General features: G+C 42.5%; 1 protein-coding gene across 1 annotated transcript; it reads left to right on the plus strand.

Moving 5' to 3' along the window:
* The first annotated feature begins 378 nt into the window (after positions 1–378).
* On the plus strand, positions 379–1,734 carry LOC139011750 (tripartite motif-containing protein 60-like). The gene has a single exon (XM_070417237.1). It carries the CDS (start codon positions 379–381, stop codon positions 1,732–1,734), a length of 1,356 nt encoding a protein of 451 aa, XP_070273338.1.
* Positions 1,735–17,373: the final 15,639 nt, after the last annotated feature.

Consider the following 17,373-nt stretch of genomic DNA (forward strand, 5'->3'; position numbering starts at 1 on the left):
CTAACTCCTCCTTAAATATTGTCATAATAACTGATTTGGACTACCTGACATGCTGTTCTTACAGGGAGGGAAGGGTTAATGCTGACTGAACTTTTAATGGTGATATCTTTTTGTTCACAGAAACTACTTATGACTTGTGTGTTGCTTTGTTTTTGACCAGAGTCACAGCTGATCTTCACTTGGGGAACCTGACATTAGATACAGGAGTAGGTGACAGAAGACTGGATGTCAGCTGCCCACTGGAACTCTTCTTGGAAGCTCCTACTGACTTGCACAGAGAGGGAGGCCTGAGCAGACCTCAGCTTCTCACTTCTCCTCGCTCCTGGAGGATCACACTGACTGAAGGGAGTCTCTTCTGATAGACACCTTCACTGCACAATGGCCTTTGCAGCTTCCCTGACCAAGCTCCAAGCAGAGGCCAGCTGTCCCATCTGCCTGGATTACCTGAGAGACCCAGTGACCATTGCCTGTGGGCACAACTTCTGTCCCTCCTGCATCCACCAGCGCTGGGAAGGTCTACAGGGCACCTTTCCCTGTCCTGTCTGCCTCCACCACTGCCCTGACAGGATCTTGGAGAGGAACACCCAATTATGCCACATGACTGAGATTGTTCAGCAGATCCCCACCTCAGGGAGCCAGAGGAAAATGCAGGAAGAAATGCCCCTGTGTGGGAAGCACCATGAGGTCCTGACCCTGTTCTGTGAGAAAAGCCTGGAGCTGTTGTGTCCCCAGTGCAAGGGCTCCTTAGACCCCCCGGATCAGCCCCTGATCCCCATTGAGGAAGCAGCAGCTAGTCAGAGAGGGATGCTCAAAAGGCACATTGGGGTCCTCACTAACAGCCTTGAAAGTGATGAAACTGTATATAAAAAACAAGTTGCAAATATTTGGGAAGTAAAGAGAAAGATGGAAAAATGGAGGGAGGAATTGGACTATGAATGTAAAGAACTTAAGTTTTTATTGGAAAGAGAGCGAGATGAAATTGATAACGATCTGCCTATAGAAGAGAATGATGTTGAAGAAAAACTAATTGAAAATGGAAAGCAAATTTCATACCATATGTTCAGGCTAAACATTCTGTTATTTGAAATAGAAGAGAAGTGTTTGCAGACAGACCTGGATTTACTCACAGGCATTGAAAGCATCCACAACAGTTATGGAAACATAGAGTCCCCAGCCATCTTTTCATATAAATTAAAGAAAGAGATTTTCACTCTCCCCCCACATTATCTGGGCCTGCATAAAATGATCCGCACATTTCAGGTAGAGTTGACACTGGATCCGGAAACTGCCCACCCCAGTCTCATTATATTAAGAAATAGAAAATGTGTGATATATAGGACATCATTTGGTTTTCATAATCCCCAGGCACTTACTTCTTACCCAGCTGTCCTGAGTTCTGAGGGATTTGATGCTGGCAGGCATTTTTGGGTGGTAAACATAGGAGGCACAGGGGAATGGTCCTTAGGTGTGTGTAAGGACTCTTTCCCCAGAAATACTCTATCATCATCACCCCCAAGCAATGGCTGTTGGACTCATACATTTGGCCCTGCCTCTATAGGACAAGGAAAGATTGGTGTTTTCCTGGACTATGAGTTGGGAGAGGTTTCATTTTATAATTTGAATAACTGCTCATACTTGCATGGAATCACTGCTACATTTACAGGAAAACTTATGCCTTATTTCTCCGTTGCATCTTCTTCAGAATCGCTTACAACCAGTATCATCAGAGTCTAGTGATGACAAATTTGAAAGAAATTTTGTATGTGCTTAGTCTCTACTCTTGCTGTTGAAAGGAATACTTATAATAAAGATCCTGATTCCAGTTTTGATGTTTGAATGTTGCAAGTTTGTAGGATGCACTTCTCTCCTCCCTGACCTTACACCTGGGAAAGCTGATGAGAAAGTCCAGGTGCTCTATCCTTGCGGGTAGGGGGAAAGTGTCAATCAAACAAGCTTCTGCCAACATCATCCAGTACCTGCCATGAACACCACAAGCTAGTCCCTTTCCCTGTGCTCTCAGTCATTTTGGGACCTAATGTAATATCCAGCCTTCTCTCTGTCCAAAGCCTCAGCATGTGAGTCATAAAATTTTTCATACTCTCATCCTATGTGGTGAGTCATCATCAGTGTGAGCATTTGAAATCAATTTTGGATGGCTCTACCCTGACTATGCAAGCTGGTCACCACCTTTTCCAGATATGAAGGCCCCCACCAGGGCTTCCTCTTCTGGCTTTGGGTTGTAACACACCCTGGTTCCCTAGGCAAGGGTGTCTTTTCAGCTTTGCTCTGCATTTGCTGAGTTCGATGGAGGCTATGTTGTATATTTAACTGACCTAAGTCAGAAGTTTCGGTAAGAAAGATATTCTAGGCCAGCCAGTGATGCTCCTTCAGTGGTTGAGCATTGACCTATGAACCAGGAGTCTAGGGCACATGCCCCGGTTGCTGGCTCAATTCCCAGCAGGGGGCGTGCAGAAGGCAGCCAATGGATGATTCTCTCTCATCACTGATGTTTCTATGTCTTTCTCTCTTCCTTCCTTTCTGAAATCAAGAACATTTATGTTTTTTAAAAGAAATACATATTATTTACTTTTTATTATTTTTAAAATATTTTCCATATACATTTTTGGGAAATCTAATTGTCTTATTTTTGTTTCATGTTTTACTCAATTTTCATGTACAGGGCTGAGCAAAAGCAGGTTGACAGTAGTCATACAAATATATACAGTAATAAATAACAAATAATACAAGAATACACTTTTGCATATTAACCACTGTAAACATACTTTACTTTTATTTATTTATCAGTAGCCCAATGCACAAAATTTGTGCACATTAAAAGGGAATTAATTGCCCTAACCGGTTTGGCTCAGTGGATAGAGTGTCAGCCTGCGGACTCAAGGGTCCCAGGTTCGATTCTGGTCAAAGGCATGTACCTTGGTTGCAGGCACATCCCCAGTGGGGAGTGTGCAGGAGGCAGCTGATCAATGTTTCTCTCTCATCCATGTTTCTAACTCTCTATCCCTCTCCCTTCCTCTCTGTAAAAAATCAATAAAATATATTTTTTTAAAAAGGGAATTAATTAGCAGAGATATTTTAATATTGCCCTTTCTCTATAATAGAAGTGTGAGAGATGAAAGGAAATTAGTAAAATGTATATGAAAATAATATATAAATTTATTAATATATAAACAGTAACAAAAGGATTAACAACAACAGAGGCATGATATAAAAATGACAAAAATATGATATGAAAACAACAAAAACATGATATGAAAACAACAAAAACATGATATAAAACAACAGTGATGCAATGACTGATAAAGTGATTAAACTTATTCTAATATCTCCCTGTACACCACATTAAGAGTGAAAACACTTTCAGAGTGCTTGACTAATTTCCCTTGTGATGAAGTACTTGGAACTTTAACTGTAACATCACATGCTCTTCAAACTCAAGAGAAAGCAACATATAACTGACCATGTGCAAAAACGGGTTCAGGTAGGAATATGCCTACTCTGTCTAGAGTTTGTCCTTGTGATTTATTAATAGTCATCACAAATGCTGGCATCACGGGAAACCGTCATTGAATCAATTTAAATGGGAGGCCAGTGTCAGATGGGGACAAATTAATTCTTGGAATCAGAACAGCCTCTCCCTCTGCAGATCCTGTTAATACTTCAGCTTCGATAATGTTAGGTCATAATCTTTTGATAATAAATCTGGTATCATTACAAAGACCCCATTTACTATTGAGATTTCTCAATAGTATGATGATTGCACCCACTTTCAATTTTAATTTATGACACGTTATTCCCGAAGGAGTAATAATATTCAGAAATTCGATGGGGAAAATTTCCTTTGTTTCTTTGTTATGGGGTGGGGCCACAACATTAGTAACAAAGAAACAGAATTAAAACTTTATTGTGGGGAGCCGCTACAGTGTTTTGGACAGGTTCAAGCCTTGGACTGATGAGAGGGCACAGTCCTCTCATTGCCACGTGCAAGTCCCAGCTTGGAGGGCAGGGCCCTCCCAGCACTATTATAGCCAACAGCTGTAGTTGTAAGCTTGAACCTGTGGTCGGAACACACGGCCCCACATGCCTGAGTGATGTGGGCTTGATAGAGTTCAGGAGCATGTAGTTGAGTAGGATTGAAACCCAGGAGAATGTTTGTAAACATCTTGGTCACGCCCTTACTTTGCCTCATAGCATCTGCTATAAAATAAAGGAATGGCTGTGGCCATGGTCGCTGTCTCTCAGAGAAGCAGTGTCCCACCAAGACCCGGCTTTCATTCTCTTGTCTGTCTTTTCTAAGCCTTTCAGCGGCCCCACTCAGGTTCACCCCGTGCTGGCATGACACACTTTAGAAAGATCTCCCTCCATGCTCCCAGGGCAGGTTCCTGCCTCAAACTCTGCCCTTACAGGAAACAGCTCCGGGAAACAGCTGGGGGAGGGCACACCGTTGCCAAGACAACCCCTGTAGGACTAACTTCCTTCTGCTGGGTTGAGGTTCCTCCATATATGACGAACACCACCCATGGTTTTTATATAAGTAGATTTATTCATTCATTTATTTAGTAATTCAATTCTTTATTAAGGAAATTTCATTCTTTTGTTAGAACTTTTTAGATTTGTGTTTGCAAACATTTAACATGGGGGAGGCGAGGGGAAACCAAGAACAACCCACACCACCCTTTCCCCAGCTTCTGCAGCAGCAGCAGGACCTAGAATAGGGCTCCAGAGAGGGGTTTTCACTTGAACCTTGTCTGGCTCGCGCTCCGGGCCCCGAAATGCCTTCATAACCTAGGAACCGGGCTCTGGGTAGCGTTGGGGGAGCTCTTGGTCGCTGCCTCCTAGACTGTGTTGGGAGACTGCTGGGTCGCTGCCTTTGGGACAGTGTCAGGGGAGGCCTGGACCGCAGCTACCTGACCTTCCAGGACTCCTGGGCAGCGTTTTTCCACGGGCCTTGTGCCCGGAGTTGGCGGTGATAGTGAGCCAAGTTCATGATCATGTTGGACACATCCTTTTGGTCAGAAGGCCGACCAAATGTCAAGATCTCAGCCTCGCCTTCAGGGTCCCACTGATTAATGCAAAGCAGGGTCTGTGACACACACTAAACATGTGGAATGTGCTCTCCGCCGGGCAGAAGATCGCTTCCTCCAGCCTCGCCTCCAGGTGAACTGTCTTCGGGCTCTTGAGGTGCTCCGTGTGGAACCAGTGAGGCTGCTCCGTGTGGAACCAGTAGGGCTGCTCCGCACTGTCCCCCAGCACCTGGAATGGCACCTCTCCCCGCTGCTCCACTTGCGCGCGTGGGAAAGCGCTTGGTGGTGGCCATGCTGCAGTGGGACACGCGGGGAGTGCTGGTGCAGATGCAAGTAGGCCAGGCTACTGCCAACATACTTTCTTTTTAAATCCTCACCTGTTGATATCTTTATTGAGAGAGAGAGGAAGGAGGGAGGGAGGAGAGAGGGAGAGAGAGAGAGAGAGAGAGAGAGAGAGAGAGAGAGAGAGAGATCTACGTGAGAGAGAAGCACCAATCAGTTGCTTCCTGTACTTGCTCTGACTGGATTGAACCTGAAAACTATGTGCCCTGAATGGGAATCCAATCTGCAAACTTTCTGGTGTAGGAGACCACATCCCAACAAACTGAGCCACCCGCCAGGGCTGTGAACCTGCCTTTGACAATCCCTGTGTGACCTCCAAAGGTCACAGAGTTGCTTTTGGCATTAAGTGAAATTTCAACCTTTGAGAACATGCTGCTGTTTGTATGCCTGTATGTGTATTGTTTAAGTATTTGGAAATAAAGTTGCAGTTTGTATATCTCTGTACTGCTCATCTATCTCCATATCTTGAAAAGATGCTCAGCAGAGCTTTCATTGAGGTACCTGGGACCACTGCATTGACCAGAGTGGCCCTGCTATGCTGTGGTGATCTCAGGTGCTTATTCTTGTAAAGTGCAGTATAGGCCAACAGGCACTGCTCCATTACCCACCCAGGGATCTAACTCCCTCAGTCATGTGTTGTCACAGCACTGGGTCAGTACAGCTAGAGAAAGAGGGAGCATTGAAGGGCCACCCTGAGCACTGATGTCCAACACCAGGAAGAGACACACACTTTTCTCTTTTTCCATTTTCTAAAAGTCATTGCAAGCCCTACTTCTCTGCAAGGGGTGAAGAATGCATGTATTGGGAGGTGAAAAGCTACTGTTTGCCACAATTCCTGATTCTAATTAGACATTAGTAAAATGTACATTACTGATGAGTATGAGAATGAAAAGTCTTTCATTAGAACTGGTAAAAAGATTACCATAGGAATTTATAGTAGTTTGCCTTAATCCTATAGTAGTTGTTCAATAATGTCACCTATAAAGAAGATATTTCTTCTTTATGAAAAGTCTTAAAACATTATTTCATAGAAATGTAAAGCTCTATCATTTTGCAATTTTGGTGGCTCATTAGAAAATGAATCATTGAGTCTAATGTCTATACACAATGGGATAAAAAACATAATGGGAGAGACTTCTGTTGACAATTAGCCTCAGAGCTACCTTTTAAAAAAATCCATGCTAATAAAAGGGTAATATGCTAATTAGACCAGGCATCTTCAGGATGTCCTTCTGGACAAAGCCACAGTGGTGGGGGCCAAGGCAGAGGCTGTTAGGGGTGATTAGGCCAGCAAGGGAGAGCAGTTAGGGGCAATCAGTCTGGCAGGGGAGTAGTTAGGGACATCAGGCTGGCAGGCAGAGTGGTTAGGGGTGATCATGGAACCTGGGACCCTTCATGTCAAGCATGTCAAACTCAAAGGCTAACACAGGCCAAATAAACACAGTTTAAGTTTATGTGGGCCGCAAAAAAAAAAAAGCTTCAATTTTCATAGAAATGTAGGTTTATTTCAATACAGAGATGCTAAATACAAAGGGCTAAAATAAATGAGTAATGGTTAACATAACATATAGAACATTTTAATAAAAATTAATATTTTTTCCTGAACATTAACTTACCAGACACAGAATAACTGCACAAATTAATAAGCATAAAGCAAATAAACCTATTTTTCTTGTTCTCCGAAAGTGAAATATTTCCTTGTTGCGCACACCAAACAAGTCAGTGCAAGACTAATAACATGGCAATTGGCTGCTAAAATATTTGCTGCCAGAATTAGTGGAGAGAAACAGTGCGCCAGAGTGAGAGTTGCATAAGGGAAATGAATGCAATACGATTATAGTAATCAGTCATTAGAAACATTGTAGTTTATTATTAATAATTATGTATATCAGGATATTGTAAAAATTAAGTTACAAAATTTTTATTAAAACGTTTCTTACATACCATTATTTTGACGGGGCCACAAAAATATTCATTGTGGCCCGAGAGTTTGACATGCTTGCTTCAGCCTGCAGTCTGATGCTCTATCCACTGAGCCAAACCAGCTAGAGCTCCTAACTCCTTTTATTTATTTATTTTTTTAAATTAAATATTTATTGTTCAGATTACATTTGTTCCTCTTTTTTTCCCCCCCATAACTCCCCTCTTCCCAGTTCCCGCCCCACCCTCCGCCCTCACTCCCCACCCACTGTCCTCATCCATAGGTGCACGATTTTTGTCCAGTCTCTTCCCGCATCTCCCACTCCCCTTTCCTCCCCAAGAATAGTCAGTCCATTCCCTTTCTATGTCCCTGATTCATTATAATCACCAGTTCATTCTGTACATCAGATTATTTATTCACTTGATTCTTAGATTCACTTGTTGATAGATGCATATTTGTTGTTCGTAATTTGTATCTTTACCTTTTTCTTCTTCTTACTCTTCTTAAAGGATACCTTTCAGCATTTCGTATAATACTGGTTTAGTGGTGATGAACTCCTTTAGCTTTTCCTTATCTGTGAAGCTCTTTATCTGACCTTCAATTCTGAATGATATCTTTGCTGGATAAAGTAATCTTGGTTGTAGGTTCTTGGTATTCATCACTTTGAATATTTCTTGCCACTCCCTTCTGGCCTGCAAAGTTTCTGTTGAGAAATCAGCTGACAGTCGTATGGGTATTCCCTTGTAGGTAATTGAGCCTCTTTCTCTTGCTGCTTTTAAGATTCTCTCTTTGTCTTTTGCTCTTGGCATTTTAATTATGATGTGTCTTGGTGTGGTCCTCTTTGGATTCCTTTTGTTTGGGGTTCTCTGCGCTTCTTGGACCTGTAAGTCCATTTCTTTCGCCAGGTGGGGGAAGTTTTCTGTCATTATTTCTTCTAATAGGTTTTCAATATCTTGCTGTCTCTCATCTTCTGGTACCCCTATAATTCTGATGTTGGTGCGTTTGAAACTGTCCCAGAGGCTCCTTACACTATCTTCGTATTTTCGGATTTTTTTTCATTTTGCTTTTCCGGTTGGGTGTTTTTTGCTTCTTCGCATTTCAAATCTTTGACTTGATTCTTGCGCTCCTCTGGTCTGCTGTTGGGTGTCTGTATAATATTCTTTATTTCAGTCAGTGTATGCTTAATTTCTAGTTGGTTCTTTATCACAACATCGAGGATCTCATTAGATTTCTTGAGGCTCTCATCAAGTTTATTGGCAGTTTCTAGCAAATTATTGAAAGCCCTCAAAAGTGTGTTTTTTTAGCTCTATATCCTCCATTTCTGTCATGTTTTTTTGTCTCCCCATTTTTCATGCTTTCTTGGTGCACCCCCTTGTGGTCTTTGTGTGCAGTCTTGTTGTAGTTAAGCCTTAATTGTTGTTGGCAATACTAGGGGTTAATTGACCTCCAGGCTAACTGGCTATGAGAGTCAGCTGTGTCTGCAGTGGGAGAGCTTCTCTGCTGAATCTCTAGGGCAGTGCTAATCTAGCCTTTGCCTGAGGCTATCCGGCAAATGCCTCTGTGCAGGGATTGGGCGGGGCGGGTCCCAGGGGATCTACAGGGCGGGCGGGGCGAGCAGTTATGGCTGCTCTCAGTTCCGTTCCCAGCGGCTCTGCAACCGCTGCAAACCTCGGAGAGAAAGCTGCCTTCCCACTTCTCCCGTTTGAGTCTGGGTCCCTAGAGACTCACCCGGATCTGGAGCTCAGAGTCTGAAACTCCCTACCGATTGAAAACAACAACCACGCCCTCCGCCACTGGCCCGCTCCACATGCACCTCCACACCTTAGTATTTCACTTCAGCACTGCACCTCCTCTGAGTCTCGGTATGGAATTCTCTTTCCTTCTAGTTGTAGAATCTCTCCTCAGCTAGCCTTCCTGTGGTTCTGGGTGATGTCCATTTCGTCTTTTAGTTGTATTTTTGAAGTGGTTGTTTGAGGCAGCAAACTCTGGCGTTAACCTATGCCGCCATCTTGGTTCTCCTTCGCTCCTAACTCCTTTTAAAAAAATAGTTCTTAGGACCTGTTTGTTAAAAAATGTTTTTATTGATTATTGAGTGTGAGAAAAGGAGAGGGAGATAGAGATAGATAGATAGAGAGAGAGAGAGAGAGAGAGACATCATTTGGTTGCCTCCTATACATGCCACAACCTGAGATTGAAACTGCAACCTGGGTATGTGTCCTGACCGGTAATTAAACTAGCCACCTTTTGGCCCATGGGACAATGCTCAGTCACCTGAGTCACACTGGCCAGGGCCCTAGGACTTACTTAAATGAATGGTGTGGCATTGTGAAATACAGTGGTGGCATTATGGTATGTTTACAGCACAAAGTCACAAAGGCAATTCACATGTAACAATTTTTCCAACAGGCACAAATTCAGCTGCTATGGTTACTTAAATAACCCAAGTACATCACTGGTTTAAATTTCAGTTTAAACATGATATATTACTAGTAAGTGTAATTCTTAAAGTAGGACCCAGATGATGGAGTTTCCAGCCCCAGAGAATTACTCTCCTCAGCAGTTCATCACTTACAAAGTCTGCCTTCCACACAACAGTGCCACACAACTAAGCTATGTTTTCTGGCCCTTTACAACAATAATCACCTTTTCTTCAGCGTCATATAACACTTTCCTCATTTTCCTCTGAGCTGTCACCAAATGCAATGCAATCGGCTGCTTTCACACATTCATTTTCTATGGACATTTTCTGGAAAATATATGTCTTCTCCACAGCTAATTTATCTTATTTGTAATGGACTCACTGTTGGGATTATAAATCCTATTACAGTGTGTAGTAAGGGTTAGAAGACAGAAACACTTTGTGGGGGGAAACAGAATCCCAAAGGAATTGACCTGAGATGATTGTTCTACATTGATGGTATTTTTTAGAATAGGACATTTTAGGAATTTATATCCTGGTCTCCTAGGTCACTGAACAAAAAGCAGTCTTATACTGATAGGGGGGACTTATAATCTAATAGATAGAGCACCTGTATGAATCTGAAAAGTAATCATATTATTTTAAGTCTAAGAGCACAAATACTTAGGTGAATAGGGGGATAAGTTTCTTATGTATGAATAGGGAGTTAAGTTTTTCTTCAAGTTTCCTTTTCAAGGCAAAGTGATTGAGGAGTGGACTCAACTGTGAATCCAACAAGCAGAACCCACCAGCATGGTCAAGCCAACCCACCAGGAGTCAAAACATCATCTCATCAACATCATCTCATGGCCTGATGACTAATTACAGTAGCTGATGTCTGAGGACCCCCAGGCCTGCACATAGCTGCATTTTTCACCCCAATCCCTTCCCCTTCGTAAACCAATCCCCGAATCTTGCTGGGAGGTAGGATTTGATTCTTGTAAGCACCTTGTCTTCTTGGCTGTCTAACCTTCTCAATAAACACCTAATATGATTCAACCCTGCCTTCGTTATTGGACACAGGCACAGGCAGCCTGAGCCCACCCAGAGGTGCCCCTGTAACAATACCTCAGCTTACAACTCAATTGAAATAGTTTTTAGTGATTTCATTAGTCATCTAGCAGCAAAGTCACTTGAATACTATTTCATTTTTGTCACTTTGCTCTGTTCTTGGCAATGAGATTGACTAGAATTAACTGTGATTCTGTGCTGGAGTTCTGCTTTGTAGGAATCACTCTCATAGATTGGAAACATATAATAAATGTTTGAATTTTTAGTTAAAATATATCTTATGTATTGATTTTAGCGAGGCAGGGAGAGGGAGAGAGAGAGATAGAAATATCAAGGATGAGAGAGAAACATGGAAAGGCTGCCTCCTGCATGATCCTCTCAGGATCAAGTGGAAACCTAGGCATGTGCCATGACTAGGATTCATATCTTGACCTCCTGGTTCATGGGTCCATGCTCAGCCACTGTGCCACACTGACTGGGAAAAGGTTTGATTTTAAAAGAATGTGGAGGTTGTCAACCACAATTGAAAATAAATTGTAGTCCAGGTTGGTTTGGCTCAGTGGCTGGAGCATCGGCCTCCTGACTGAAGGGTCCCAGGTTCAGTTCTGTACAAGGGTCCATGCCTGGGTTGCAGGAACCGTGCCCCGGGTCGGGGGGAGGGGGGAGACTTGCCGGAGGCAGCCATTGGCTGATTCTTTCTCATCATTGATGTTTCTATTTCTCTCTCCCTTCCTCTCTGAAATCAATAAAACATATAAATAAAAACTATTCCAGTGTTGGAAGACAAAATCTCATACATTTGGAAATAATCTGAGAGCATTGGTAGAGAGGTAAAAGACAAATGGCTTCTTCTTGAGAAGGGAGGAGCAAACAAATAGATTCTTTACTTCTCTTGGTCCAGAAAAATTTGTAATGTGGGAATAATTGTTTTATGGAAGATGATGTAAAGGGTAGAGTAATCAGGTTTCTGTGTTTTATTATAGAGTCATTGTATCTAGTGTCCTTACCATATTATAGATGAAAGAAGTGATCCTCACTTGAAGTAGTAGTAATAGCTATCATGTACTTTGTTCTTTCCCAGTTCCAGGCACTGTTTTTAAAAAGTTGGCATATACAGCCTAGTCAGTGTGGCTCAGTGGTTGAGTGTCGACCTACATACCATGAGGTCATGGTTTAATTCCCTATTAGGGCTTATGCCTGGGTTGCGGGCTCTATCTGGAGTAGGGGGCATACAGGGGACAGCTGATCAATGATTCTTCCTTCAATGATGTTTCTATCTCTCTCTCCCTCTGCCTTCCTCTTTGAAATCGATAAAAGTATATTTAAAAACTGTAAGCTAGCCCTAGCCGGTTTGTCTCAGTGGACAGAGTGTCCACCTGTGGATCAATGGGTCCTGGGTTTGATTTCACTCAATGGCACATACTTTGGTTTTAGGCTCCTCCCAGGTTGGCCCTGGTTGGGCTTGTGCAGGAGGCAACCAATTGATGTATTTTTCTCTCACATCGATGTTTCTCTCTGTATTTCCCTCTCTCCCTAAAAATCAATGGAAAAATATCCTAGGGTAAGGATTATAAACAAATAATAATAAGTCAGATATTTTTCTTTCTTATTTTTTAAACCTCACCGGAAGACATGGTTATTGATTTTAGAAAGAGAGAGAGAAAAACCCATGTGAGAGAAACACTGATTGGTTGCTTCTCATATACACCATGACTGGAATCTAATTGGAAATATAGGCGTTTACCCTGACATGGGATCAAACCAAGAACCTTTGGGTGTATGGGACGATTACTCTAATCTACTGACCCACACTGCTCAGGGCAAGACCAAACCTCTTCAACCGGATCATTTGGGTTTGAATCTACCACTTAAAATGTAATTTGGCACAGGTCTCGATGGGAGATGGCTATGAGGTTAATGCCATGAACATTACTGAGTTAATACACCATTTCTGTTATGAAAATGTTTTGCCCTTGCCAGGTGGCTCAATTGCTTAAAGCATCATCCCATTATGGGTTCAATTCCTGGTCAAGCATACATGCAAGTTGTGGGTTCCTTCCATCCCTAGTCAGGGCATCTCCTCTCTCTCTCTCTCTCTCTCTCTCGCTCTCTCTCTCCCTCCTTCTCCATGTGTCCATCCCTCTGCCTCTCCATCTGTCCCTCCTTCCACCTCTCCTCCATTCCCTCTGTCTCTCTCTCTCTCTCTCTCTCTCTCTCTCTGTCTCTCTCTCTCCCTTCCTCTCTCTAAGCATGCCCTCAGGTTAGGATTTAAAAAGTTTGAAATTCCCAGGTTTCTTATCATGGCTCCATGCTCAGATCATATCTTTGGTTCTTCAGCCCAGGCCTCCCTGGAAGAACAGGGTCTGCCAGAGAGTTACACCTTCATTGCACTGCACTGATATTCTACCAAGCAGCCTGGGGGTAGCAGCCATCCAGGCTCCCCTACGGGTTTAATAGCAAACCCTTGGTTTGGTTGGGATAGAGATTCTCATATTGTGTTGGGCTGCATATCTGGCACTTCGGCCAGACGGGTCATGCTGTGCTGTCTGTTCCTAAAACACATAGATAGGAAGGTACTGACATCAGGCCAGGCCTTGAGATATGGTCTCATGGCCCCTTCCCAGCACGTAGGCCTTCTTTCTCGGAAGGCCCGGAAGTCTCATTCTAAATTTGGGAGACAAAGGACTGGAAAAAGTATAAATAAAAAGAGTTTCCTCCATACTGGGGGCCCCAGAATTTGAAAGACACATTTGTCTCTGGGCCTCCACAAAATTTAATAATAAAATGTAATTCCTGTAATAGTCTGGGCTGCAGTTCAGCCTCTGCTTTGGCAGGGTGCTGTAACTATAGTCGGCTGGCCAGCTTAATAAAGGCTCTTAAATTGAAATTCTTTATCCCAAGAAACCAGAAACACCAATCAGAAAGGATATATGCACCTATATGTTCATAGCAGCACAATTCACCATAGCTAAGATCTGGAAACAGCCTAAATGCCCATCAGTAGATGAATGGATTAGAAAACTGTGGTACATCTACACGATGGAATACTATGCTGCTGTAAGAAAGAAGGTACTCTTACCATTTGCAAAGGCATGGATGGAGCTGGAGAGCATTATGCTAAGTGAAATAAGCCAGTCAATGAAGGAAAAATACCACATGATCTCACTCATTCATGGATAATAGAGACCATTATAAACTTTTGAACAATAATAGATACAGAGGCAGAGCTGCCTCACACAGATTGTCAAACTGCAGCGGGAAGGCCAGGGAGGGTTGGGGGGCAGGAGGGAGGGTGTTAAGAGATCAACTGAAGGGCTTGTATGCATGCATATGAGCATAACCAATGGACATAAGACACTGGGGGGTAGGGGAAGCCGGGGTATTGTCAAGGGTGGGGGGGAAAAAAAGGACACATATGTAATACCCTTTGTAATGCTTTAAGCAATAATAAAAAAAAAAAATTGAAATTCTGAGTTGGTGGTCTATCTCGCTGAAGTCAACCCATAACATGTTTTGCCCATTGATCCTGACAAAATCATCTGCACAAAGGCCCTTCTCTTCATCCTTCTTTTTGAGAGCCATTATGCTGGGCCCAAGTTGGAAAGGAAGCAAAGATTTTCCTTTTATTAGTATTTTTATTTAAATATATTTTTATTGATTTCAGAGAGGAAGGGAGAGGGAGAGATAGAAACATCAATGATGAGAGAGAATCATTGATCAGGGGCCTCCTGCACTCCTCCAACTGGGGATTGACCTTGCAACCTGGGTATGTGCCCTTGACCTGAATCAAACCCGGGAACTCTTCAGTCTGCAGGCCAATGCTCTATCCACTTAGCCAAACCAGTTAGGGCAAGATTTTACTTTTAATTTCAGTTTCTTCCTCAGCAAAATGGGATTAAAGTGTGTTGAAAAATTCAAGGGAGGATTATAAAGTGCAAATCAGATTATGCATATTAACAAGGTTAGTCCCTCCTAGCTTTCAGGAATAAGAGGAGATCCCATCAACCAGACTTCTAAAGATCCTCCTATTACCACCCTTGCCCACAAGTCCCACCTCCAAGGAGGAGCTTTGGTGGGTGAGGTCTTAAAGAGATTCACCCTCCTAGTGGTATATATAGGCCAGGCTCACACTACTAAGCATTTAATGGGTAGGAGACTGGCTTTGGAGACTCTTCTTGAAGACACACTTCAGGGACTCACTCCAAGGAGCAGGCCCCAGGTAAGCTGGGAGTCGGGATGATACTGGTGCAGGAGGTGGGACCAAACTGAGGGCCACTGAGGTATTGCTCCCCACCCTTGGCTTTCTGGGTGGCTACTCTAGCAGGGCCTTGACTTTACCTCATAAGTCAATCATCACTTGGATTCATGTTATTTTAAGACACATGCTTTCATTATTATTGGTGTCCCTCAGTTAGCCTTGCCCTATGTCATGTAAATGCTTGCAAAATATACAGATATCAGAATCCCAATCTGACCTATGGGGTAACGAATACCCCTTACGTCAATACCCTTGTGGAAAGTGCTCTGAAGCTGCCTGTGGGAATCCTCTTTCTATAATGTCTCAGTGCCCGGTGTCAAATTCTTTTTGTTTAAAACCAGAGGTTCTGCCCTAGTTGGTTTGGCTCAGTGGATAGAGCGCCTGGGTTTGATTCTGGTAAAGGGCATATACGTAGGCTACCGACTCCATCCAAAGGTGGGGTGCACAGGAGACAGCCTATAAATGATTCTCTCTGGTCATTGATGTTTCTATCTTTCTCTCTTCTCTTTTTTTCTCTGAAATCAATAAAAATATATTTAAAAACTAAAACCAGAGGTTCTAAGAGGTTTACCTAAATTGATGTGTATGCTGACACCAAACTGAAAGGGAAGCTGAGTTTTATTTTCCTGGTTGCATTTGTCTCTGGAGGAACAGATGATCAAAAAACCCATCCCCAATGATTCAGGCGGACTGAGATCAGACCTAATCCAGCCCATATAACCTACAAGCAGATGGCACTTTAATGCCAGCCTTGGTCTTTTCTCAATCTCAATTTATCTCAGTATGGGAGATTTGTTGGGTGGGGATGGGATGTGGGAACAGGGAAGCAGATGATGGATTTGGAGTGGAGAAAGGGGACCAGTTTGAAACAGCTGTGAGGGAGAAAGATGAAGTGGACCTGAGAACTCTGAGATGAAGGGAAATGGATGAAGCTTAAGGAAAGGAGTAGGAGAAACCTTCTTGGCTAGAAGAGAGCAGAGAAACACTAAAATGGAATTCAAATGGTTAGGTTTTAAAAAGTAAATCATAGAATATTCTAGGTATTTAGAATAGGAGGAAAATCTTATGAACTCATGTATAAAGAACCCATATTCTATAACTAAGCTTTCTGCAACTTCTACCTATAGCCGTACCAACCTTTTGCCATTTCTGGGCAGAAAATCTCTATGAGTTTACTTGTAAACTTTTCATTATATATTTCTAAAAGAGACTCTTAATTTACATACTCCCTCATGAAAAATTTTAAAATTATTTATTTTTTTAGTTTATTTTTTATAGTGAGAGGTTGGGGTAATGCAGAAAGACAGAGAGACAGAGAGAGAGAGAAAGAGAGAGAGAGAGAGAGAGAGAGAGAGAGAGAGAGAGATTGGAAATGAGAAAGGGACATTGATTTGTGGTTCCATTCTGTCATACATTTATTGGTTGCTTTTTTTAAGGTGCTCTGACCTTGGATTTAATCTGAAACTTTGGCATATTGGGACTAACAGAACTACTTGCCAGGGCAATTTATATACCACTAATGCCAATCATTATCTCAATGTAACATAATCATCAACCAGGTTGTTTTAATCCTCAAATATCCAGCTTCCAACTAAACTTTGATCAAATATTTCAGAATAAAATGAAATTAGATGTATACATTATTGATTTCTATGGCTTTTAAGTCTATTTTAATTCCTACAGTTTACTTTTTTCAATATATTTTTATTGATTTCAGAGATGAAGGGAGATGGAGAGATGGAAACATCAATGATGAGAGAAAAATCATTGATCAGCTGCCTCCTGAACTCATCCTACTGGGAATAGACCTGCTTGTGCCCTTGATTGGAATTGAAGGGGAGAGGGAACCTTCAGTCAGCAGGCCAATGCTCTATCCACTGAGCCAAAGCAGCTAGGGCCTTCAACATGTGTGTATCTGTATTTCTTTTTTTACTTTCTGCTTATATTTCTGCTGAAGTAATATGATCAAATTTTCAGTAGAGTTTATTACAGTCAGGATTTTACTGATTACTTACTCCGTGTATTATTAAAGACTTACCAGAGAAACAGAACCGATAGTGTGTATCTAGAAAGACACTTATTATAAAATATTGGCTCACAAGGTTATGGATCCTGAGATGTCCCATGGTCTGCAGTCAGGAAAGATGGTGGTATAGTTGGAAGGCCTGAGAGTCAGAGAGCAGATGGGTCTGAAGGACTGAGAAGCTGGAGATCCCAGGACAGGAGGTAGATGTGTTACCTTATTCAGTCTAGCAGAGAGTGAATTCAGCTTTCCCAGGTGCTTGTTCTCTTCAGGCCCTCAGTGGATTGGATGTTACCCACTGACATTGGGGAGGTCCCT

The sequence above is a fragment of the Myotis yumanensis genome, unplaced genomic scaffold, assembly GCF_028538775.1.
Source record: "Myotis yumanensis isolate MYYU_CA2020_CCGP unplaced genomic scaffold, mMyoYum1.0.hap1 SCAF_5, whole genome shotgun sequence".
In the NCBI taxonomy this organism is placed as follows: domain Eukaryota; kingdom Metazoa; phylum Chordata; class Mammalia; order Chiroptera; family Vespertilionidae; genus Myotis; species Myotis yumanensis.